Here is a 22119-nt window from a genome sequence, read left to right as displayed (position 1 = left end):
CACTGGCATGTAGCTCCAGCGAACAGTAGCACCGAGACTAATAGACGATTCCACCCAGTTTGGCTGGTTGGAATGCATCAAGTCTCATGGGGTTTGGGTACTTAGTTGACAGCGGCAACAAAGGGAAAGCTACCCCGAAAGTGAGAGCATAACTTGAACCATGGCGATATAGAGGATGGCCCAGACGCTGCGATAAGCCATGGAAGGGTTATTAGGAACCGACCCCTTCTTAGATAACCAAACTGTCACTGTGGTATGCTGGCCACTGATTATTCAGTTGCCGTCGCGATTTTAAGTCTCCTATTGCTTTCAGACACAATCGTCTAAGAGTAAGAGGTGCGACTTGGCTCTCCTACCATTACCTTTAGGGATAGACCAATAGGTGTTCTTGATTACTAGCTAGATGCCATCGCTTGGGTCAGGGCCACCCACAATCACATATGAACAGAAGCATGGCGATAGCCAGGGTCAGCAAATCATGGTATTGCCCTGGTAGGCGCGGCTACTCCGCAAGAAACCACCCTCCTATGAGATCGTTACGTCAAGGAAGCGAGGCACATGAAAGAGCCACATAGACAACGGCCGTACCTTCAACACGAGCAGGACACACAAAGCGCTAGGCGCTCGCAGCTCACGACCAGTTGGGCAACAAATCCCCCCTTACTTCTTACCATCACTGCTGCTGCCGCTGGACTGGTAGGTGTTACCGCTGGGGGCAGTGTAGGTGCTAGAGCCGCTGGAGCTCTGGTGGTAAGTCGAACCATTGGGGTTGCTGTGCGAAAAGTTTGGGTTTCCCCCCTTGTCAGCTTCATCATCATCATCATCATCATCGCATAGCAGCGGTATAGTGTTACGTCGACTAGTTGGCAGTCCAGACTTACCTGTAGTAATACGAGCCGTCGCTGGGGTCAAAGACGCACGTTATGTCAGCATATATATCAACAAGCTACAATGCTTTTGGTACTTATAACTCACGTGTTCGAGTAGTGGTACGAGTTGGAGTTGGCCGCCGAGCAACCGTAGTCGCGGGAGCAATAGTGGTTGCCCTGGGTGGTATTCGGCCAGCAGATAAGAATATGTACAAACACCTCACAAGCGATCACAGCCCTAGGACTTACCTGGCTGTTGGTGCCCGAGGAATTATAAGAATAGCTCTGGTTGTTGCTAGGCATCTTGGCTAGGTTGTCTGGTGGTGAGTGTGGATGTCTGTTGTCGTATTGAAAGTGGTGAGAAAGTCACGATAAGTTGATTGGGAGGGAAGAAGAGAGGAAACATCCACTCCGCTGTGCGGGGGCGTCTTTTATCTACCGATGGATCTTGGAGACCGTAGTGTCTACAGGGTTCTGCCTTGTTTGCTATATGCAGCGCTGCTATGAGTTGGCCCAAACTGTATGCGGGTTCTTACAGAGGAAAGGCAAAAGAGCGCGTCCAGCAGGGTATCATTGCCATCGTACGAGCAAGCCAAACCACGCCGAAAGATTACCTCACCGACTAATTAGAGAACAGACCGGCAAGCAATTCCAAACAGTTTACTGAACTAAAAGCTATGATTATCCTGTGTGGAAATTTTACTGATTTATATCGGTCTATAGGGGTACTGTCTAGATGTAGCCAACGCCAAAATGGAATGAACGTTCTATACCGCATTTTTACAAGTTCTCAGTAACCGCCTCGCGCGAATCGATCTCCATCTCCGCCAGGAACTTCTCGGCATCGAGGGCGGCCATGCATCCGGAGCCTGTAGAATGACGAGTTAGTTTAGTACAGTCAAGAAAATATTAGGGGGAGGGAACAGTGATTTTTCCAACGTACCGGCACTAGTGATGGCCTGCTTGTAGCGCTTATCCTGAACATCGCCGGCCGCGAAGACACCCTCGACATTGGTCAAGGGGGTGCCAGGCTTGGTGACGATGTAGCCATCGGCATCCATGTCGACCTGGCCCTTGACGAGGGTGGTGGCGGGCTCGTGGCCGATGGCGTAGAACAGGCCGTTGGCCTCGAGGGTCTCCTCCTCGCCCGTCTTATTGTTCTTGACGACGATGTGGCTCATGAGGCCCTTGTCGTCGCCCTTGACCTCGACGCCCTGGCTGTTGAAGCGGACCGTGACCTTGGGGTGGTTGACGAGGCGCTGGGCCATGATGTTGCTGGCGCGCAGCTGGTCCTTGCGCACGAGCACGGTGACGTGGCTGCCGTACTTGGTCAGGAAGGTGGCCTCCTCACAGGCGCTGTCGCCGCCGCCGATGACGACCAGCGGCTTGTTGCGGAAGATGGGCACGGCGCCGTCGCACACGGCGCAGGCGCTGATGCCGTTCTGCCAGTACTTCTCCTCGCCCGGGAGGCCGAGGCGGCGCGCCGAGGCGCCCGTGGCCAGGATGATGGAGTCGGCCGTGTGCGTGGTGCCGGGCGCCCACTCGGTCTCGTACTTGAAGGGGCGCGAGGACAGGTCGAGCTTGGCGATGGTCTCGGAGATGATCTGGGTGCCGAATCGCTCGGATTGCGCGCGCATGTTGTCCTGCGAGAGGCAATTGGTGTCAGTACTCTCTGTCCTTCTCTCCATAACTCTGTGCAACTCTCTCTCTCCCGAGGAGGGCGACGTACCATCAACTCTTGGCCCATGATGCCCTTGGGGAAACCGGGGAAGTTCTCGACCTCGGTGGTGGTGGTCAGCTGGCCACCGGCGGCGATGCCGTTGGCCATGAAACCCTCGTACAGGACAGGCTTCAGCTCGGCGCGGGCCAGGTAGACGGCGGCGGTGTGGGCGGCGGGCCCCAAGCCGATGATGACGACCTTGCTGTGCATCTTGTTGATCTGGGTGGTGGTCTGGTTCTTCTGGAATCCGGCGGTAGCGAATGCAGCAAGGGAAACTCCTGAGGCGCCGGCGCGAAGGGGGAAACGACGGAAGAAGGTTGAGGAAAACAGTTTGACGGTGTTGACTGGGTGGTGGTAGGGAAAGAGGGGGTGGGCGTGATCGGACTGAAGTACGGAGAAGGCTGTAGATTTTCTAGATAAGCTAACCAGTGCCCAAGTGGATGCAGCGAATGAGGTAAGCAGGGGCAGGTGGAACAATCCGGGACTCTATTATACAATGGCTTTATGGTGTCTAGTTCGCAGTGAGACGACGCCGTAGCAGAAAAGGCTGGATCTAATCAACGCTCAGACCAACCGTAGTACAACTATTCACTGAAATAAACGCCCGGCGAACCCTTTGACGTGTATTTGGTATGGAATCAACGGTTGAATAGCTGTTGAAAATCTGAAGCGTTGAAAAATCTGTTAACGTTCATTTCGATTTAGACGTGTATTGGACAGTCCAAGGGGCGTTATTCCGTATCTCAACGTTGGCAGAATCCTGTACTGTAGTTCAATGGTTTATTTAAACCAGCCTAGCCTGCTACGGCGATGGCTAAGGCGGTGCGGCGGTGCCGCTTTGGAATCCGCCTTGGAAAATTTCCCTTTTCAGGTCCAGCCCTCGAAAGAACACCCCGCATTAGTAAGCACAAGCCCAGCAGTAGGGGACCTTTTCTATCTTGGAGGGGCAAAAACAGACGGGAATCCCGAAGCACGCCGAGGCAGTAGGGATATCGACAGAACAAGACAATACACCCAGACCCTTCGTATCGTGGGATTGGATGTTCAATTTACACGGGAGCTACGATACTGGTTCCTACATTCATAAGTAGAAAGAGAATAGGACAATTATAAAACAGATTCTAGACCTGTTCGGTCATTGCAGACACATACACGTGGGTGCATTCTTAAGTCCCTTTTACACATGCGGGACAATTCCCGTACCGCTGTCAAGGCCACCTGCTTTCAACTTTGCTTCTTCCTGCTGCAACGTTCGTAATACGACACCAATTTCTGACCTCGCAGAGTTCTTGCTATTCATCCATGATTTCACGTTATGGAAGGAAATCATAAACTTGCTTTGAGCCATGAGAACATAATGCATTTGCTTGCAAGACTGCAGCAGGCAGTAGATCAGAAATGAAGGACACCAACAAAGTGGCTTTACGATCTCGCCCAGATGGGTCGCCCTTATCTGATTGGCAGAGTCTTATCACCGAAGCATAACCCAAGATATTCCGACATCGCCTTGCGCCATGTCGACAAAATATCTAAGATTTTTACCCTCATGAAGACCTTTCGGGGTAAGAGGTAGATTCACATGCATCCCGAACAATATATTCTCGGGTCATCTTCAGTTGTCCGCAACCTGCACCTTCGACTCAACTCCTGGGCCGTATGGTAGCATCGAGCACCCCGGAGATGACGCTATCGCACCGCCCGCCCGCTAACATCGGAAGCATGCCATTTTGTGGAGTTTTCATTGGCATCCTGGAATACCGGTTGGTCACTCGGTTACTGCCCGAAGAACTGGCGACTGTGGATTGAACAACAGCGACATTCAATGGGTGTCAAAGAAGCATGGTCGCCGCTGCCCCCCATGCCGGGTCTAAGTGGGTGGCTTATGTAAACGTGCTCAACGATCCAGATTGTCACGTTGGGCCATGCTTTCCTTCTCGGTCCAGGTCCAGGTTGACCGACTGCTTTCACTTCTAGTACAGACGGGTGAGGAGATTGCAATCCCGTCTCAAGCCAAGTTTCGCCACGGCCACTTCGACCAGCCTATCCACCTTAGGTACTCGCAATCGACTCTCGGAAACTGGACTGTGCCTAGACAGCCCTACAGCGGCCAAGAGTCACGATGGCTCCCCAAACGGATATTCCCGTCGCCGCTAACGTACTCGGTGTAAGTGATGTCATGCCATGTTCTGGGTGTGCGAAGGTGACTCGGCCAGTCAAGAGACAACTACAGCTGCGCCGCTTCACTTCACTTTAACCATGGCTGACTTGTATCTGAACGCGGACAGACCATCGGAACCATTCTGTGGTGCATTCAGCTGATCCCGCAGATATGGACCAACTGGCGAACCAAGAAGACGGACGGGCTGCCAGCCAGCATGATGTTCCTCTGGGCCGCATGTGAGTACCCATATTCGACGAGAACGACCTCCCCAGTCTGAAGACCGCCGAAGATCTATAACACACATGCTGCCAGGTGGTGTCCCGTTCGGCGTCTACGCCATCATCCAAAACTTCAACATACCCATCCAGGTGCAGCCCCAGTGCTTCGGGGTGCTGTCGATCGTGGCCTGGGCCCAGATTCTGATGTACTCCCAGTACGTTGCAACCCACCCGTCACCCGCTCCCAGACTAGCAGGGACTGTTGCTGACACGAAACTCTCCCTGGCAGAAAATGGGCTACATGGAAAGCGACTGTCCTGGGCGTCGTGGTGACCATTGCTTTCGCTGGTATTGAGGCGGCCCTGATCCTGACACTTCGTGTAAGTCTGGAAATGTTGGGCACAGGCGCGCATAGAAAGATGCTACTATGTCTTTTCTGATTCGCGACTCGCATACGCTGACGATGATTGTATTGGTACAGGTCATATACGAACGCGGGAACGAGACGCCACCCATCGTCATGGGCATCATCGCAAGCATCCTGCTTTCCGGCGGTCTGGTCCCACCCTACGCCGAGATCTGGAAGCGAAGGGGCCGCGTCGTAGGGATCAACTGGGTCTTCTTAACCATGGATTGCTCCGGTGCCTTTTTCTCCCTCATGGCGCTAGTGGCCCAGAACACGTTCGACATCCTCGGCGGCGTCTTATACATCATCTGGTACGTGTCTTCCCTACCGACCTTGTCGTCATTTGTTTTCGTTAGATGAAGCGCGCACGCAAGGCAGAGCCAGAAATCTGACGTGAATACCAGCTTTGCCCTCGAACTGGGTATCTTCACTTCCCACCTCATCTGGCTGTTGCGAACGCGCAAGGTGCGCCGCGATGCCAAGTCGCAAGGCAAGACCTTTGACGAGCTGGCCGCCAAGTACGAAGAGCAGGGCGAGTCATTCAAGTTTGCCGAGCGCAAGTCCAAGAAGATGGCAAAGAAGCACGACTTGAGCAGAGAGACGTCCGATCTAGAAGCCGGTTCGGACGACAGCAACGAGATACCGTTACGTGAGCGATCGAACGCAGGGGCAATGTCTGCAGAGAAACAGCAGGCTGGGGGCGCGGGACATGTACGTTGCTAAAGGCTCGTCGTTGTCGGTATATGGGTGGGAAGAGGAGAAATTATCTGCATTAATGTGCGCAGTTTGAAGAAAGCAAACTGCTGGCTATGGTATCACTAGTTGTTCAATCTCAATCTTGGGCTTTATACAAATACAATCGGGTAGAGACAAAATCCAAACGACCGATCCGCTGTGTCTTTCCGTTTGTTCGCTGAACAGAAACGAGATCGAGACCACCGGTTCGCTGCCTCCCTCATCCGTTCATTCCACATCCCACGGAATATAACGCGAACCTTCCATTCGCCTAACCGAGCAGAGTCTGCTTGCCCTGGACCGCGAGTGCCTCGCCCTTGCCGCCGTACTCCTTGGGCAGCTTCTCGCCGAGGCTCGCGACCTTGCTGTCGGCGAACTCGGCCGACATGTTGGCGCCGTTGCCCATGGGGTGGAACTTGCTGGCGGTGCGGGCGGCGACGAAGACCTTGACGACGGCGTAGAGCCAGCCCATGATGGCGGGCACGTTGACGAAGAACTTTTGTTTTAGCAGCTCCGGGTAGTTCTGGCCGAAGACTTTCACCGTCTCGCTGACGGCGGCCTTGACCTTCGGGTTCTGCCGCAGGAAGCTGCAGGACTTGTAGTCGTGCACCTGGTAGATCTTGTAGGGGTCCCAGGTGGGCGTGATGGGCTGCGTGGCCGAGGGGAGGTCTAGTTCTTGCATGGCGAGCTCCATGAGGGCTACGCGCCAGTTGATGAACTCGTCGCGGTCGCCGAAAGTGACGTCCATCTCTTTGACGTTGCCATAGACGTTCCAGGTAAAAACCTCCTTGTCCTCAGCGCCCAGCGACGACGCATCGTCGCCGTCGCCGTTGCGGTAGGTCGTGACGTAGCCCAGCGCGTCGAACTTGGCCTTGGACCACGTCGCCTTGACTGTGTCCAGGGGTTTGGTCTGGGCGCGCCACTCGAGCGTCTTGATCAGCTGGTCCTTGGCTTTGGTTACGTCGCCGTCGTTGGCGTTGAGGTACTTCTGGAAGACGACCTGGCTCGGCACGTGGCGCGCCGGGTCCGAAAGGACGACGCCCCAGATCTCCGGGTGGCCTTGGGCGCGGGCGGCGGCGTAGAGCTCCTGGAGGGGGCCCGCGTCTGCGGCTGCGGCTGCTTCTTTTGGGGCTTCCGTGGTGGACGACGCGGCGACGGGGGCTTCCGTGGCCGCAGCAGCTCCGGTCTCCGTCTTGGTGGACGTTTCCACGGGAGCCTCGGTTTTGGTGGACACGTCGGCTGCTGCAGGCGTGGCGGCAGTGGGCTCAGTCGGTTTGGTCTCGGTATCAGCCATGATGATATTTATTAAAGGAGTTTCAAAAAGATAACAGAACGATAAAAGGGTGTGAAATGCGTTTTGGTATGAATGAAAAAGGGAATTTAATGAGATGAAAGTCGACAAGTAAATCTGCATGGGGAAGCTGCTGACCTAACCTGACACCTGCTGTCGCTACCTAAGCTGTATTTGTCCGGGTACCTTATCGAAAACATCTGATAAGATCTAACTTTACCAGGAGTTTCTATCCCATCTACTTACCTAGGGCCGCCTAACGCTCTACATCAACTGTAAATATGATCTCGCTGGAGCGACTTTAGTCCTTTGGTCGCAAGATAGACTGGCTATTTGTTCCCTAGTGGAACGTCTAGGTAACGAGTTTCGCGATGGCTCTGCTCTAGCTTCCCGTTCACGTACCTTTCTTTGAAAGACCAAGGATCCAAAGGGTGGGGCGAAGGCGGGATGATGGATTGGTGGATGTCCCGCGCCGATCCAGACCGGAAAGCTCTCAACTTAGCTCTCAGCTCAACTACATGCTCATGCTCATGCTGAACACCGTGAACACCTCAATTCTCAAGGCCTGGGGGCGCTTATACTATCTTAAGTTCCAGCCCGATATGACACCAGATTTCTGCTAGCACAAAACACTGGCTTGGTGTGAAGGATGTTTGCAGGACAATGCACTTGAGAATTTCGAATTTCGAATTTCGAATTTCGAATTTAATAGAGCTACTCCAGTAATGCCACCTCTTCTCCAAACCTACCCGTCTTCGCCTCCCACAAAGAAGGAACCATGATCCAGGGAATCTTTTACGCGCGCTTCCTGCCGCAAGAGGGTGAGTTTCCACTGCCCATGCAACTCGGACAACATATCTAATGAACCCCGGACAGGCACCAAGATCGTGGCCCAGTCCCCGCCGGGCTGCATCGTGGCCACGACGTTCGGGCCGCACCTGAAGCCGCCGCTGGTGGACTTCGACATCATCCAGGAGTACATCATCCCGCGCAAGGCCTTCTTCAACCGCTTCCTGACCGTCAACACGCCGGACAACAAGTACAGCATCCTGGGCTACCCCGTCTCCATCCCGCACGAGCGCTACCACCGCAACGAGTTCATTTTTAATTTCGGGCTCGTCGTCGAGTCCGACTGCGACTTCCTGCCCTACGAGAAGCTCGTGCGCCGCCTCGCCGTCACCTTCGCCGAGATGGAGCGCCAGAACGGCTACCTGCGCACCGAGGGCAGGCTCGACGACGGGCGCCGGCCCATCGAGAGCCTGCTCGAGATCGTCAAGGAGGACCTGAACAACTACGGCGAGTGCATGATTCCCGTTGGTAAGTATTTTGCCCCTGTACAAAACCTCATCTTGGAGTTTTGATTGCCCTTCCCTTGGAGCTTCAAAGCGCATTGCTCACAATCCACCCAGACGAGGCCAACACGCTCAACATGAAGCTGTTCCCCTACCACCCCGCCCCGGCCCCCGTCCGCGGCTGGCACGTGCCCGTGCCCAAGATGAAGCTCGTCGACATCGTGGACCCGACCTGGGACCTGACCCTGCAGAAGATCATCCCGCACGTTGACGGCGTCAATGACGTGCGCCGCATCGCCTGGCTGGCCGACGTCTCGCTGCCGCTGACCCAGACGGCGTTGCAGCACCTGCTGTACTATGATACCGTTTTGCTGCTCGACATGTTCTTCTTCGCCAGCTGCTACGCGCCCCGCCCGGGCATCCACGACTTCATCACCAACCGCGACGGCCTGGTCGACGAGTGCGCGGGATACGTCTGCATCGGCGGCGCGCTCCCGGGCGGCGGGGCTGGTGCTGGTGCTGGTGCTACTACATCATCATCATCCGCAAACCCTGCCACCGCTGGGCCCCCTCCTTCTTCTCACTCCGGACTGGGGTCGGCGACGCCACAGCAGCAATTCTCTTCCACCCCCCAAACCGGCACCCCTACTACTACTACCAACACGAACACCCCCACGAACGCCTCCGCCGCTCCTTCTACTAGCGCCAGTACGACGACCACGACGACGACCACCGCCGGCCGCGTCACCAACTACCAGCTCGTCAAGCTCATGACGACCTTCTGTGCCGGCCGCTCCGTCATGGAGTGGATCAAGCTGCACCAGGACGCCGGCTTGCCCGTGCTCGCCCTCGTCGACGTGCGCCGCCTCGTCCAGTTCGGCGTCATCAAGGGCCTGCTCTACCGCGTGCACAAGTACGTCGTCTCGAAGCAGTACCTCGCCCTGCTCGCGTCGGGGCAGGCGCACCCGCGCCAGCGCCAGCACCATCATCGGCCGCGACAACAGAAGCAGCAGCACGGTAAGGGACAGGGGCAGCAGCAGAAGGGACAAGGGCCAGGACAGCAGCAGCAACAGCAACAGCATAAACTGTTAGGCCGGCGCGGCAGTCGCCGTCGGCTGCATACGTGGGATATTCACGATGCCAATAACAGTGACGACGAAGAGGATAACGATAGTAATGACGAGAGCGACGAGGAGACGGAGCGGGAGCGCGCACGGCTCAGCAGCCACGGTAAAGGTCACGGCAATGGCAAGGACGATGATCCGCTCCAGCGGTACACCGACGGCTGCCACAGCTTCGACCAGATCATCACGGAGCAGAACATGACCGACGCCGAGATCATGGAGAAGCTCAAAAGTTTCCGGGCCCCGGCGGGGGACTTGACGGTGTTCTATCGGTGATACCTACCAGCTTGGCCCCCTGCTTACCAGGTACTTGCTTGCTCGGCCTATTTGAGTACTTGCTTTTTTCGGGCCAGTATTCGTGAGGAACAAGGATGGGTCAACAGAATCGATGAAAACTCATACATACATGATCTTTCATTCATGCGAGACAGAAGAGGTCGAGGTACTGTAATGCGTTATGATGTGGGATGTCGTTACAGAGCCATGACTCCTTGCTCTATAGATACATATACAGTTTTTGTACATATATGGTACAAATCATTGCGGCTTGCGTAGTAATGTTTTCACAGTACCGCAAGTCTATGGGGGTATATACACGTGTCTGTCTTTTTCTCTTCTTCTTCTTCTTCTTCTTCTTCTTCTTCCGTATGATACATCCCCGCCCCTCCCAAAAAAAGAAAATCCTCGTCGGCCCCGACTCAAGGGCTTACTTACCACCAAGAATCCCCTTTCCCCTTAGTCTTCGCTTCCTCCTCCTTCTCCTTGGCCTCCTCCCAGGCCCGCTCCAGCATCGCGGTCTTCACCTCGTCATTCTGGTAAGTAGGTTTCCTCGTCTGCGGCGGGGGGTATTTTGGGAAAATCACCTCACCAGGGGTCTCGGGGCCATTTGTTCGCTCGAGCTGCTGCATGTCGAGCACGAAGTCGGCCATCTCCTTGCTGCGGATCTTAATCGGCTTCTCGCCCTCGGGCGTCCCCTGCTCGATCAGGCCCCGCAGCTGGCGCACGCGGCCCTTGCCCGGCTCGCCCGGGTAGCTCTGGCCGCTGCTCTTCCACTCCTCTTCGCTGACCACCTTGATGATGCGCACAAAGTGCTTGCCGCGCCGCAGGATCATTAGCTCGTCGTCGATGAGGAACTTGTGGTTGTCCGCGGGGAACCACGTCTTGACGGGCACGAAGGTGAGGTCGCCGACGCGCGGGGCCACGTCCCTACCTCCGTGGGCCCGGCCGCCAATGTAGGCGCCGCCGGTCGTTGTCAGCTTGTGGCCCTCGGAGCTGCTGCTGGCCAGGCCGGCCGCGTACAGGATCTTGCCCATGCTCTTCTGCTTGATCAGGTGCTCCGGCAGCGTGATGTCGGGCTTGAAGGCCACGGCCCTTTCCGGGCTGGCGGGGCCCGAGGAGGGAAACTCGCTCATCTGAACCTGCTCTCCGCTCTTCTTGCCGTACCTTTGCCTATGCTCCATCTGGGTCTGTTGGGCCAGCTCGGCGCTGTGGACGAGAGCTACCACCTCGTAGGCCAGTGTGTGGTGTGCGACTCGTTTGCTGGGGTCTTGCGCCTGTCTCTCCATGGTGCTCTTGATGGCGTCCATGGGCAAGAAGGTAAGCAGCCGCAGGAGCTTCTCGACGTCGGCGTCCGGGCGGCGCATGAAGTATCCGTACAGATCGAAGGAGCTGGTCATGAAGGGATCCAGCCAGACAGCATTGCCGGCGCTCTTGCCGAACTTGGCGCCCCAAGGAGTCGGTGAGCAGCGGGACGGTGAAGCCCACGGGGGTGTTCAGGAGGTCGTTGGGTATGCGCATCGCGGGGTTGGGCTCGGTGTCGCGGAGGTGCTTGATGGCCTCAATTCCCGTCACGATGTTGCCGTACTGGTCCGACCCCCCAATCTGCATATGGACCGGCCTGGGACTCTTGAACATGTGCCACCAGTCCCAGGCCTGAAGTAGCGGGTATATGAACTCGTCCAGGGGCATTCCATCACCCTCGAGTCGCCGCTTCACGTTGTCTCGGGACAATAGAGGACCCATGCGCATGCCGGAGAACAGGCGCTGGACAACTTCCATGAAGGAGGTGCTTTGAAGCCAGGTGCTGTTGTTCAGTAGGGCCCGACTCCACGCCCAATCCTTCTTGTGGCCGAGCCGGGCGGCCAGGTGGTCCACGTTCCGCCATATACGGCTGAGCTGGTAGTGGATCTTGGTGATGTTGGTAGTGACGTTGGCTCTGGTCATGTTGTCGCGATCTTTCAGCCTGCCGGTTGGGTCGCCGACTCGGACGGTGGCGCCGCCGATCAGGCTGTGGGCGCGGTAGCCGTGCATGTACATCCAGTAGAGGGCCATCAGCGGCAGCAGGTGTCCGACGTGGAGGGAGGGCGCAGTCGGGTCAATGCCGACGTAGGCGCCGATTCGTTTCTTTTTCATGAGGGTGCCGATTTGCTCGTCGGTGCCGGCCAGGTCTTTGACGAAGCCACGCTCTTTGAACATGTCCCATAGATTCTGGACTTCGCCGGCGTCGATCCGGGCGGCCCGCGCTGCCCATTCCTCTTCGGCCAACTGTCGCTTGTATACGACCTTTGTGGCGATGGACCGTATCTGCTGGGAAGTTGAGCCCGCGAGGCGTAGCTGGAGGCAGCGACGGCATAATGTCGAGCGTGCCCCGGCCGAGCTGCGAAGAAGGGCAGTCGAGAGTGCCATGGGCAGGGTAGGTAGTCGTCGACTACTTGCTCAAACTCGGCTGGGTTGGCGGGGACGGGACCACCTTGGTCGGAGGGAAAAAAGTCAAGAATAGAAATACATCAATGCCGAAGCGGCAAGCAATTGTCGTCAGATCATAAAGGACATAAGTAGAAGAGTGTAGTTCTTGTAGACGACTGCGTGTAGATGCACTGATCAGACCCATGGCGATGGGGCATCTTGACCAGCGGGACCCTTCAGGAAATTTTAGTTGATCGGGAACTGGAGCTCCTCCAAGGGCCGACCACCGATCCCGCCTTACCTAAGCCACTTTTCAGATGCTCGCTTACCTAACTCAGGCCAACAGACAGCGCCCGAACCCCATAAAACCTGCTGAGCCAATCAGACGAGCTCTATTTTGTATTGATCCTCGGCAATGCCAATTGGAATCGTCGGGTCGCGGAATCCATTCAAGCCAATGCAAGCTTGAACTTCAAGAGTCTGTGCATCCCATTCGCTCTTCTTGAGATAACCGTCCACCAACTTGAGAATAAGCCTCTCGTCATCGCCCATCGGCACTTGACTCAACAAACGACGACCACTGCTGCTGCCCACGACGATAGGAGCCTCGAATAGCCGACGATAGCGACATTGCATGCAAACACAACCAAAATGGTCTCCATCATCCGACCCGCCCTGCTTCGGCAGACTGCCCTCGCTGCATCTACTCGACGAGCGGCCGGTGTTTCCACAAGGCTCGCGCAGCAGTCCGTGAGGAGCGCCATTCTGAAGAACTCGGCCCGTTGCGCGGCTTTCCACACTTCCAGCCGCCGGAGTCTGTTGCCTCCTGGTCCCCGTATGTTGTTAACTCCATGCGTCCTATCTCAAGTTACAAAGCTAACGGGTTTTACATCACAGAGGTTATCAAGGGTGGCGGTACGCATTCACTCCCCTACAGCATTCAATTGGCCTCGAAGTCTCCGAACGAACCGGGACTGCGATGAGATTCCTGGGATATATGCTACAAGGCTCGCCCCGACTGACCCGACTTTGACTTTTCTTCTTAGTGAACGATCCCGCGCCTGTCCCCGAGACCAGCCCCTCCCACGGCTCCTACCACTGGGTCTTCGACCGCGCCATCGCCGCCGGCCTGGTGCCGCTGACCGTCGCCCCCTTCGCCGCCGGCTCGCTCAACCCCACCTTCGACGCCCTGCTCTGCTCCTTCCTCCTGATCCACAGCCACACGGGCTTCCAAAACATCATCGTCGACTACATCCCCACCGGCCGCTACCCGATGAGCCGCAAGGCCGCCATGTGGCTGCTGAACATCGCCACCGTCACCGTCGGCATCGGCCTGTACGAGTTCGAGACGAACGATGTCGGCCTGACCGAGGCGATCAAGCGCGTCTGGAAGGCATAGATGGGCGCAAAGCAAGCAGTTGGTTGACCCGGGGAGTTCCAAGGGGTGTGGGAGGGGTAGAGATGAGGTGGGAAGCAAAGACAGCTTTACGACTGATCGGCATGGTTCCTTTGCGTAAAGGAGTAATGGTGGCTTCTGTGACACGATATCGGTGCCCTCAAGACATGCACTGAATACAACTAGCATATACAAACTGTTTTCAACCTTCCCTTGGCGGTTCACCCTTTTCATGCTCACCGCTGTCCTTGTGGCTTATGTGGATTCGGCAGTCCAGGTCGACTCTCGGCTGAAAGACTCGCATTGTGTTCAAGTTAGATACTCGGGCGAATCAGACACATTATGATGGTATCTGCCAAACGAATCCAATGACGCCCAAGGGTCTTGTCTGACTTCGACCCTGGCTTTCGCATGCGTAGATGAGCCGGATTTATTGCCACATACATACAGGATCCGATGAAATCGAGAGACACGGGAGAAATTTCCCGGGAGCGGTTGAAAGGCCCGGAAGAAACTTTTATGTGTAAATAAATGTCAGGGAAAACTTCCATATTCCCCATCCCCAGCCAGTCTGGTGTCGTGGGAGAGTTTGGCTCAGACCTCTCCCGGCGCGTGGCGCATCTCACACAAGAATCTTCCAGCGGTCATTGTGTCTACGATGCCTTAAGACATGGCTTACGTCCTCCGTCCCCGTATCTTGGGGCGAGATCGGATGACGAGAAGGGTTATTCGCACTGGCAGGTCTTTGGCGTAATCTCCAGCTCTTCCTCCACCAAGTATGGTACGTACATGGCATCATACAAAAGCCCCCTAGACTTTTTCTGTGTGTCTTGGAAGATATTTATATCCTCATGGCTCGGGCCAAGTACATATGCAATATAATAAGGCCGGCAGCTTACATCCATCTATCCATCACTTGAGGCTGATATTCAGTGGATGGATGTCGAAACCGGGAAATTCGCGAGTCTGGGATGATTGGACAGGCCTTGAGAAGCATGACGGCTGCGTGAAGCCGTGCTTCCTCTGTGCTGCTCACTCTCACCCGAAGAGATTTGCTCTGCATTTTGGAGATTGCGTGTTATTGTTCGGAAATTTGCGTTCTGTGTGACCTCGCCTGGCTCAGGCTCCGGAGCGCAGCAGCATACATTTCCCCCCTCGCTTACACGCACACACGCACACACACACTCTCTCTCTCTCTTACGCACACACCCATACATACATGCGGACTAAAAGTCAAAAAGGGGTCACACAGAGATCGATCAGTTCCGATCATCAAGTCGTGTGGCAGATGATCTGCAGGTGAGCGGGAGACATGCACCGGATCATGCCCGCCGCCGCCAATAGCCCCATCGGTACATCACTGCATATGCAATCAGATTTCCAAAGTAATATATTATGTAGACACAAGTGGGATGTAGCTTGCATTAAGGACAAATACAGACTGGGTGATAAACATGTCAAATAAAGGATCGGAAATCGAGCAAAGAAATTAGACATGCATAACCGCAAAAGCGGTTTGGTAACACATACCGTTGGAGCTGGTTTCCATCTCGACTTCAACATCACATTGGACATCGGAGCATACTGAAAGACCTGCTAGACAAACAGAATATGTCGGTAACATTTAGCGAGTTGCAGCCAACTTCCGTCAGCAAATAGCAGGTGGTCAAATGAGGAGGGAACCCCTGTGCCCAATCTACTACATTGAGCTGCTGCTGACCGAAGCGAGTAGACAGGAGCTGGCGATAATAGCATCAAAATTGAGTGGTAGTTGATATATTACCAAAGCACCGCAGAGTCATCCAACGATATACACCGGCTCTCTATGTACCACTGCTTGACCTTCTATACATTTTGGAGGTAGATGGCCTCGAATAAATTTCTACATCTCACAAACGTGACTGCTTCCATATGATGTGGTATATCCTCCTTCGCCCCCTTTTTTCCACCGCTGGAACCTCAAAGTCTAAACAGTCGAAAAGAATGAATGCTCCCAAAACGCCATACTCTACTGCGCTCGCTGGCCAAAACCAAGAATATGATATGCTGCAATCTTCGTCGTTCATCGTCGTCATCATCACCCACCACCGTCCCCTCTTTCGGATCAGCTCAAGATCCAATGTCCTCCCGCACACACGCTACGCAGCACCGTCCAGTGAGACCTGATCACGCACTCTCTCCTACTCGGGCTTCTGCGCATACCAGAAATACATGTTCCAATACCGATGGACCGAGTCGTCGTTGACGGCCCGCACGGCCGCGGCGCGCCAGAGCTCGCGCTCGACCTCGTTGAGCCCCAGCACCGAGAGCGGCTTCCCGCACAGCGCGGGCAAGACCTCGTGGATGGCGGTGCGGAGGTACCACCCAGCCAGCCTCAGCTTCTTGTCGCGGGCCCACTGCCCGACGGGGATCTTCTTGACGACGCACTGGATATTCGTGAACCCGGCGTCGCGGAGCGGGCCGTCGAGGTTGGCGGCGAGGGCGGTGTCGCAGCCGATGCGCCGGAACGCCTGCTGGAACAATTTGTAAAAGTCAAAGGCCGGGTCGTGCGGCGGCATCGTGCCGTCGTCGCACTGCATCCAGGCGTGCAGCTCCTGCCACTCGACCCAGCCGCCCGGTTTCAGGTTCGCGAACGCCTGCTCGCACATCTTGGGCACGTTCTTGAGCACGGCCGACATGGTGCGGAAGTGCACGAGGTCCCAGCCGTCGCCGTTGAGCCACTCGTCCTCGCAGTCGTCGATGAGGAACTTGACGTTGGGCGGCAGCCACACGGGCTGGATCGGCGAGAGGTCGATACCCATGACCTCGGCGCTAGGGAACTGGTCGCCCACTAAAGGAAACGGACATGGCCAAGGTTAGCTGAGTGTATGGGCTGTGCTGTAAGTATGGTGAGAGAAAAAGTGCCACGTCATATGCGCAGGGCTGAGAGAGAGACTAAGGTAGTCAGATTTTGGCGCGGGTGGGCTTCGCGCAAAGTCATGAACCCCATCGTTGAAGGCAAAAATCGTATAAAATCCCATCGTCGAGAGGTGAAATTCGTATATGAAGTAAGGATATAAAGCAAGGGAAGGGAACTAACCTTCAATGGCCCAGATGCCGGTCCCCGTGCCGATGTCGATGATCTTCTGGGGTAGTCCCCGATGGGCGCATAGAAGAGCTTGCCGTCGGTCATCTCGAGCATCATGGCGTGCTTCATGTCCTCGCGGCTCTGCTCAAGGTCGTCGTTGGGGATGGGGTAGCGGCCGTGGCGGTAGCTGTGGTAGCGCCGGCCGTTCTCGAACGTGTGGTTGTACACGCTCGACGAGATCGAGGTCGAGGCGTTGGACGAGCGCGCGTCCCACTCCTCGGGCTCGAACTCGTCGCTGTCGACCGAGTGGTCCGAGCCGGCGGGCTCGATGGGGGCATCGGCTTCCTGGTTGTGGTTGTTGCCGCCGCCGCCGCCGCCGCCGCCGCCACCTTCGTTTCCTAGCACCGCTGGCGTTTGGTTGTTGTCATTGTCATCGGCTCCTGGTGGTGGTGGTGGCGGTGGTTGTGGTAGCGGCGACGATGCGACCGCTGGATCGCGCGCATCGCTGCTGGCAGGGTCTGATGATGTCGTTGCTGCTGCTGCGGCTGGTACGGGTGTCTCTCCGGCGGATACGTCGATGGGGTTGGCAGATGGGCCAGCCTGATGTGGAGTGGACGAAGACATGGTTTATTTTTACTTATTTTTTTTCTTTATTTTTATTGCGGAACTCAAGTCAGCTTTCTGAACTTTGGCGCGCAGAAAACAAGGAACGGCGAGCGAGCACTCGGTGATGGAGGAAAGGGGCGAAAGGGAGAGGCGTAAGAAAAACCCATCGAGAGGAGTTAGCAGCAGCAAATAGGAACTGGAGGAATTGAATCAATTGCTGTTACGTATACGCAGTTCTAAATTCCATTGAGATGCTATGTCCGGCCGCTGGCGCTGGGAATGATGGGCTTGCGATGTGGGAACAGGGGTCGGGAGGGGAGGGGGAGGGGCTCGATAGTCCAGCCGGAGGGGCAGATAATAGTCCAGCCTCGGAGTAATATTCGATGGGCATGGTGGAGGGGTCTTCGGTGAATGGATTCAATTGACTGATGGCATACTGGTAGATACCTAGACATGTCATCTCGACTCAACCTGTCTGTTGGCTGGATTGCTACAAGTTGGGAGAGTCCAATTGAGAACGACTGTAACCTAGAAAGAATACTGCCTGTCCGTAGGGAAAACATGGAATCCGATGGCCTGATGTGATTCCAAATGATTTGATTCGATGTGATTTGATAGACCAGCATCATCGCGCACGAATCGTGCTCGACCGGGCCCAAGAGAGGGGTAGACCTCGGGAAGGAGGGGCATATGCAAAGAAGTGCGCGCGACTGCGACATAAAAATTGGAGGGCCCGACGTGGAGTCCTTTCTGGCCCTTCTCGCCTTGTAGATCGTCTCTCTATTTTCTTACTCTGACTCTCGGCCGACAGGGGGGCATGTGGCATGTGGCATGTGGCATGGGCATCATGGGCATCACGGGCATCATGGGCATCATGGGCATCATGGGCATCATGGTCATGGCATGCATAGGCGCCATACCACCTGCCTGCATAACGATTAGACACACAGTTCTGACTACATATACTTAGCAGCATGTATGTAGTATTCAAAACTGCAGCCGGCAGCGAATTGGGTTATCCTTCATGACGATTATAAGAGTAGTAGTAGTAGCTGAAGAAGTAGTAATAGTAGACCAATTGATGTGCTTCAGCGGGCTGTGCTCTGGCAGTAGTGCTGACGACCCTATTCCATTATTGCAGGTTGTGTGTGCGACGTAGCACTGCGTGAGACTCCAGTGTGCCTCTTATTCGAGGTGCAGCCCTCGGAAGCATGTTCTAGATGCAGTGCATGGTGACCTGTTGCACGACACAAGCGGTGCTGTACGCTGTACTTCAGTCGGCCCCTGGTGGATACGTAGTGAGGTGAGCGAGGTAGGTAGGATGCGGTTTTCCGTGCGGTCCATTCCATTGGATGTTACTCACCTACATACAGGCAGGTCAGGCAGGTAATGATCCTGCATCTCTGCAGGTGGGAATCGCATTAGTCCAACCGCATAGCAGAATAGTAATTGCAAAACGCTTTTCTTCATGTCAGGCTGAGCTTCATCAACAAAAATGAGGCGCCGGTGCTGGGGGAGAATGGCCAAATATAGTAAAATATGCATCAGGTAAGACTCGTACTTTTCGTAAGCATGGAAAGAGCGTGCATGCTGACACTGGGACTTACTCAATTAGGCATGCTGGAGGGAAGCCGATAGGCCATCAAGCCTTCACAGAGGCCAAATCCCTCTTCTTCTCGACTTGCTTTTGCCTGGTCTCATGACAGGCCAGCTCACCGTCGCCAAAGACATTGTCCTTGGCACCGGGTAGATTCTGTAGAGGACGGGGCCTAGTTGTAATCCCAGACGACCTTACTCAGTATATACATATATCAATGCATGTCTCGGTCATGATTCCGTGGAATCGATCACGTGGGGCTGCTGCTGCTTCTTTCCCATATGGTGCAATCAGTGCTGAGATTCAGGCTCGGCTCGACTCCGACTCCGACTCCCCTCGGGCTCAAACCAGCTCAGCCCTAAGGTTCTTTTCTGGTCTGCTTTGTCGAAATCAATCACCACGTATGTACATGTCTTGCGTCCCAACAACGGGACGGCATCTGACGTGACGAACCACCCGAACGAACCATGACGTTGACAGGAAACGGCTGCCCTGCTTAGCATCAGATCGGACCAAAATAACACTGAACCTAATACTACAGGCTACCTCAGATGGCGCGCCATCGCCGTCGTTCCCTACCAATTACGGAACCCCCATGTCTTCAGCCAATCTCTCACCGAAATCCTCCAATCTCCTCCAACATGAATCCCTGGGCTGGTATCCACGACACTGTCTATCCATCAGCCACGTGGTGTAGTCTTGTCTTTACAAGAAGCTGAAGACAGGATAGATAACAGATCGACAAGCCCAGCGCCCTAGAGACTATCAAAATTCCCCGTATGCATGCATGGGCATACGAGCTGTTCACCAATTTACACCAGCAGCTACTTGCATACACGTCTATTTGGCTGGAGGTCATGTTTCCCCTTGTCATGCTGATGTCACACGACGATAAACTTCCGTTCCCCCAGTTATCTGAGACCCTTGGTACTGCCATCAAGTCTGCATGCGTGAGGTTCGTTGGCTCTCTCTCTCTGCCTTGGCCTTGTTTCCAGCAAGCGGCGGTCAAAGAATTGCGCCGGCAGCAGGCGAACGAGAAAGCACAGTCGGCAGAGCGACCAGATCCTAACACGAAGACGTACTACGGCATTCTCGGAGTCTCTTCTTACTCTTGGCCATTCCTCCAGTCTCGTGGTTCTCTATCTTTCCATGACTCCGGCGGCTTCTGCTTACTCAGTTCGACTGTACAGTAATTCGCTAGAACGGCCGGAAGCGCTAATATCCCACCACGCCAAGATGAAGCATAGCTTACATTTTAGGCGGCTTGCAGTGTTTGGGACTGGCCTGCTGGGGAAAAGGGAAAGGGCCCGACTTTTGATGGCCGGCCTTGCAACTGCTAGCTAATGGATACTGACACTCTACTCACCGTTGAAGGCGAGTCATCATCTTGCATGTATCAACGGAGAAAAGGGATTGGCGGTCATGGATTAAGGATCGTGGACTGACTGGACTGGACTGACGGCCGACGGGCTTTAGAACAAAGCGGGGATTGTTTCTGGAAGACCACGACACAGGCATCCCTGGTCAACAGAATCCTGGGCACCTGAAGCTAATACAGACACCTGGAGAAACGGTGGCATTTCTGCATCCGAAAAAGGCAAGTCTGGTTTTAGTCAAGATCTCTCTCTCTCTTTGTCGTCTTCATTGCTATCCCCTAAGCGAAAGGTAAAAAATGAATGAAAAAAGACGGCGGAACCTGTCTGTCTGTCTTGGATTGTGGACTTGCCGATACCCGACACCCGATGCTAATTAACGCCCGGCCGTGTTTCTGGCCATGCAGATTTACCATCCAATGTGCCTAACATCCCATGGTAGGACCAGATAGATTAATGGCCGCGCCGGAGGAGACCTTCTCAATCGCGGTCTATGCAGACCCAGGGACGTGCTAGTCATGTATCGTGTCGCTGTTGCTGTGGTTCTCGTGCTGACCAGAGCCTAACCCTAATAATAAGACTGCAGCTATGACATGGCATCCCTCTGTTACGTCGTGGCTGGATTTCTCCCAGTCTCATCTGATGGGGAAATGTCTATCTAGATTACTACGGTAAAGCATTGCATTTCTTCAATTCCATCATCAACCCTCGAGCAATGCCCAACAACGTCACCTTCCTTGCCCGGAGGCGCCTGAATTTTGGCCGAAATTCTCCGGGACCCCGGTCCGAGCAGACTGGCTCCTCCAACATGAGGAACACCAGTCCGTCCGTTCAACCCATGCGAAAAGAAAATAAAAAACTGCACTCGCGCTCATGCAAGGACATATCCGCTCGCTTCGGTCCCCCTAGCTAGTCCTTGCGTATTTCCCTTTTTTTTTTTTTAGTAGAGTAGCCTACGGTGCTACACTTCATGTACACTGCCTTTTACCCCCTCCAATCCGGGCCTCGGTGGCCGCAGCGACTGCCTGCCATGGAAAAGTTACTGTTACATACCTACTACTATGTACATGCAAGCAACAAGCGCCCAAGGATAGATGGATGGATGGATAATAAGCGTCAAACAGCTGCGATGAGACACTCTCCGCTTGGGACTACCTAGTTGGTTGTTGTCACGTAGCGGAAGATGCACCTCATCTTCAACAAAGTCGACCTCCGCTCCGGCCAAGGTCACTTTAGTGCGACTACTGATAGGTATGTATGTACTCTTCAGTTTGCCATCACTAATAGCAACCCCAAGCCTATATCACGATATACATCTGTCAACTCCCCCAAGCGCGCAGAGATCCCCGATATTGCGCATCCCAGCGTTCCTGGTTGCTTAAGGGACCCGACCTCCTAGGCCCAAGCCAGCCAGAAGCAGAGCCAGTGCGACCAGGTCCAAGGAGGAAAACAGATAGGCGCTAGGTATCACGAGCGATATGACATGGGAAGCCCGCCTTACTCAAAGCAGCCTATGCAGTGACCCACAAACCTAAAGTGCCCTGCGAAAAGAGGGAGTAAGCGGTCAGTTTTCCCTGGT

At 54.9% G+C, this 22119-nt stretch overlaps 8 protein-coding genes across 8 annotated transcripts; 3 read left to right on the top strand and 5 right to left on the bottom strand.

Moving 5' to 3' along the window:
* Positions 1-660: 660 nt before the first annotated feature.
* Positions 661-1172, bottom strand: PG994_007026 (uncharacterized protein; the record flags this gene model as incomplete). Its single annotated transcript, XM_066858435.1, has 3 exons — positions 661-772; positions 976-1046; positions 1119-1172. The coding sequence occupies 3 exons, from the start codon at positions 1170-1172 to the stop codon at positions 661-663; spliced, it is 237 nt and encodes a 78-aa protein (XP_066715377.1).
* Positions 1173-1649: 477 nt separating this feature from the next.
* PG994_007025 (thioredoxin reductase (NADPH)) lies at positions 1650-2799 on the bottom strand (the record flags this gene model as incomplete). The annotated part of the gene is made up of 3 exons (XM_066858434.1): positions 1650-1738; positions 1813-2512; positions 2599-2799. 3 exons carry the CDS (start codon positions 2797-2799, stop codon positions 1650-1652), a joined length of 990 nt encoding a protein of 329 aa, XP_066715376.1.
* A 1909-nt stretch (positions 2800-4708) lies between these two features.
* PG994_007024 (uncharacterized protein) lies at positions 4709-6085 on the top strand (the record flags this gene model as incomplete). Its single annotated transcript, XM_066858433.1, has 6 exons — positions 4709-4753; positions 4875-4986; positions 5063-5183; positions 5258-5348; positions 5450-5685; positions 5779-6085. Coding segments are annotated over 6 exons (912 nt in total), but the record flags the coding sequence as incomplete, so codon positions are not given.
* Positions 6086-6380: 295 nt separating this feature from the next.
* On the bottom strand, positions 6381-7403 carry PG994_007023 (uncharacterized protein; the record flags this gene model as incomplete). The annotated part of the gene is made up of 1 exon (XM_066858432.1): positions 6381-7403. One exon carries the CDS (start codon positions 7401-7403, stop codon positions 6381-6383), a length of 1023 nt encoding a protein of 340 aa, XP_066715374.1.
* A 775-nt stretch (positions 7404-8178) lies between these two features.
* Positions 8179-10092, top strand: PG994_007022 (uncharacterized protein; the record flags this gene model as incomplete). The annotated part of the gene is made up of 3 exons (XM_066858431.1): positions 8179-8221; positions 8277-8717; positions 8810-10092. 3 exons carry the CDS (start codon positions 8179-8181, stop codon positions 10090-10092), a joined length of 1767 nt encoding a protein of 588 aa, XP_066715373.1.
* Positions 10093-10526: 434 nt separating this feature from the next.
* Positions 10527-12501, bottom strand: PG994_007021 (tRNA synthetase class I; the record flags this gene model as incomplete). Its single annotated transcript, XM_066858430.1, has 2 exons — positions 10527-11525; positions 11581-12501. The coding sequence occupies 2 exons, from the start codon at positions 12499-12501 to the stop codon at positions 10527-10529; spliced, it is 1920 nt and encodes a 639-aa protein (XP_066715372.1).
* A 651-nt stretch (positions 12502-13152) lies between these two features.
* PG994_007020 (uncharacterized protein) lies at positions 13153-13900 on the top strand (the record flags this gene model as incomplete). Its single annotated transcript, XM_066858429.1, has 3 exons — positions 13153-13336; positions 13399-13416; positions 13548-13900. 3 exons carry the CDS (start codon positions 13153-13155, stop codon positions 13898-13900), a joined length of 555 nt encoding a protein of 184 aa, XP_066715371.1.
* A 2177-nt stretch (positions 13901-16077) lies between these two features.
* PG994_007019 (uncharacterized protein) lies at positions 16078-17588 on the bottom strand (the record flags this gene model as incomplete). The annotated part of the gene is made up of 2 exons (XM_066858428.1): positions 16078-16716; positions 16977-17588. The coding sequence occupies 2 exons, from the start codon at positions 17586-17588 to the stop codon at positions 16078-16080; spliced, it is 1251 nt and encodes a 416-aa protein (XP_066715370.1).
* Between the last annotated feature and the right edge of the window lie 4531 nt (positions 17589-22119).

The sequence above is a fragment of the Apiospora phragmitis genome, assembly GCF_038363925.1.
Source record: "Apiospora phragmitis strain CBS 135458 chromosome Unknown utg000007l:1.0-2108841.0:1.0-2111359.0, whole genome shotgun sequence".
Taxonomy (NCBI): Eukaryota; Fungi; Ascomycota; class Sordariomycetes; order Amphisphaeriales; family Apiosporaceae; genus Apiospora; species Apiospora phragmitis.
Note: the sequence above shows the minus strand (reverse complement) of the source record. Positions and strands in the feature narration are given on the sequence as shown.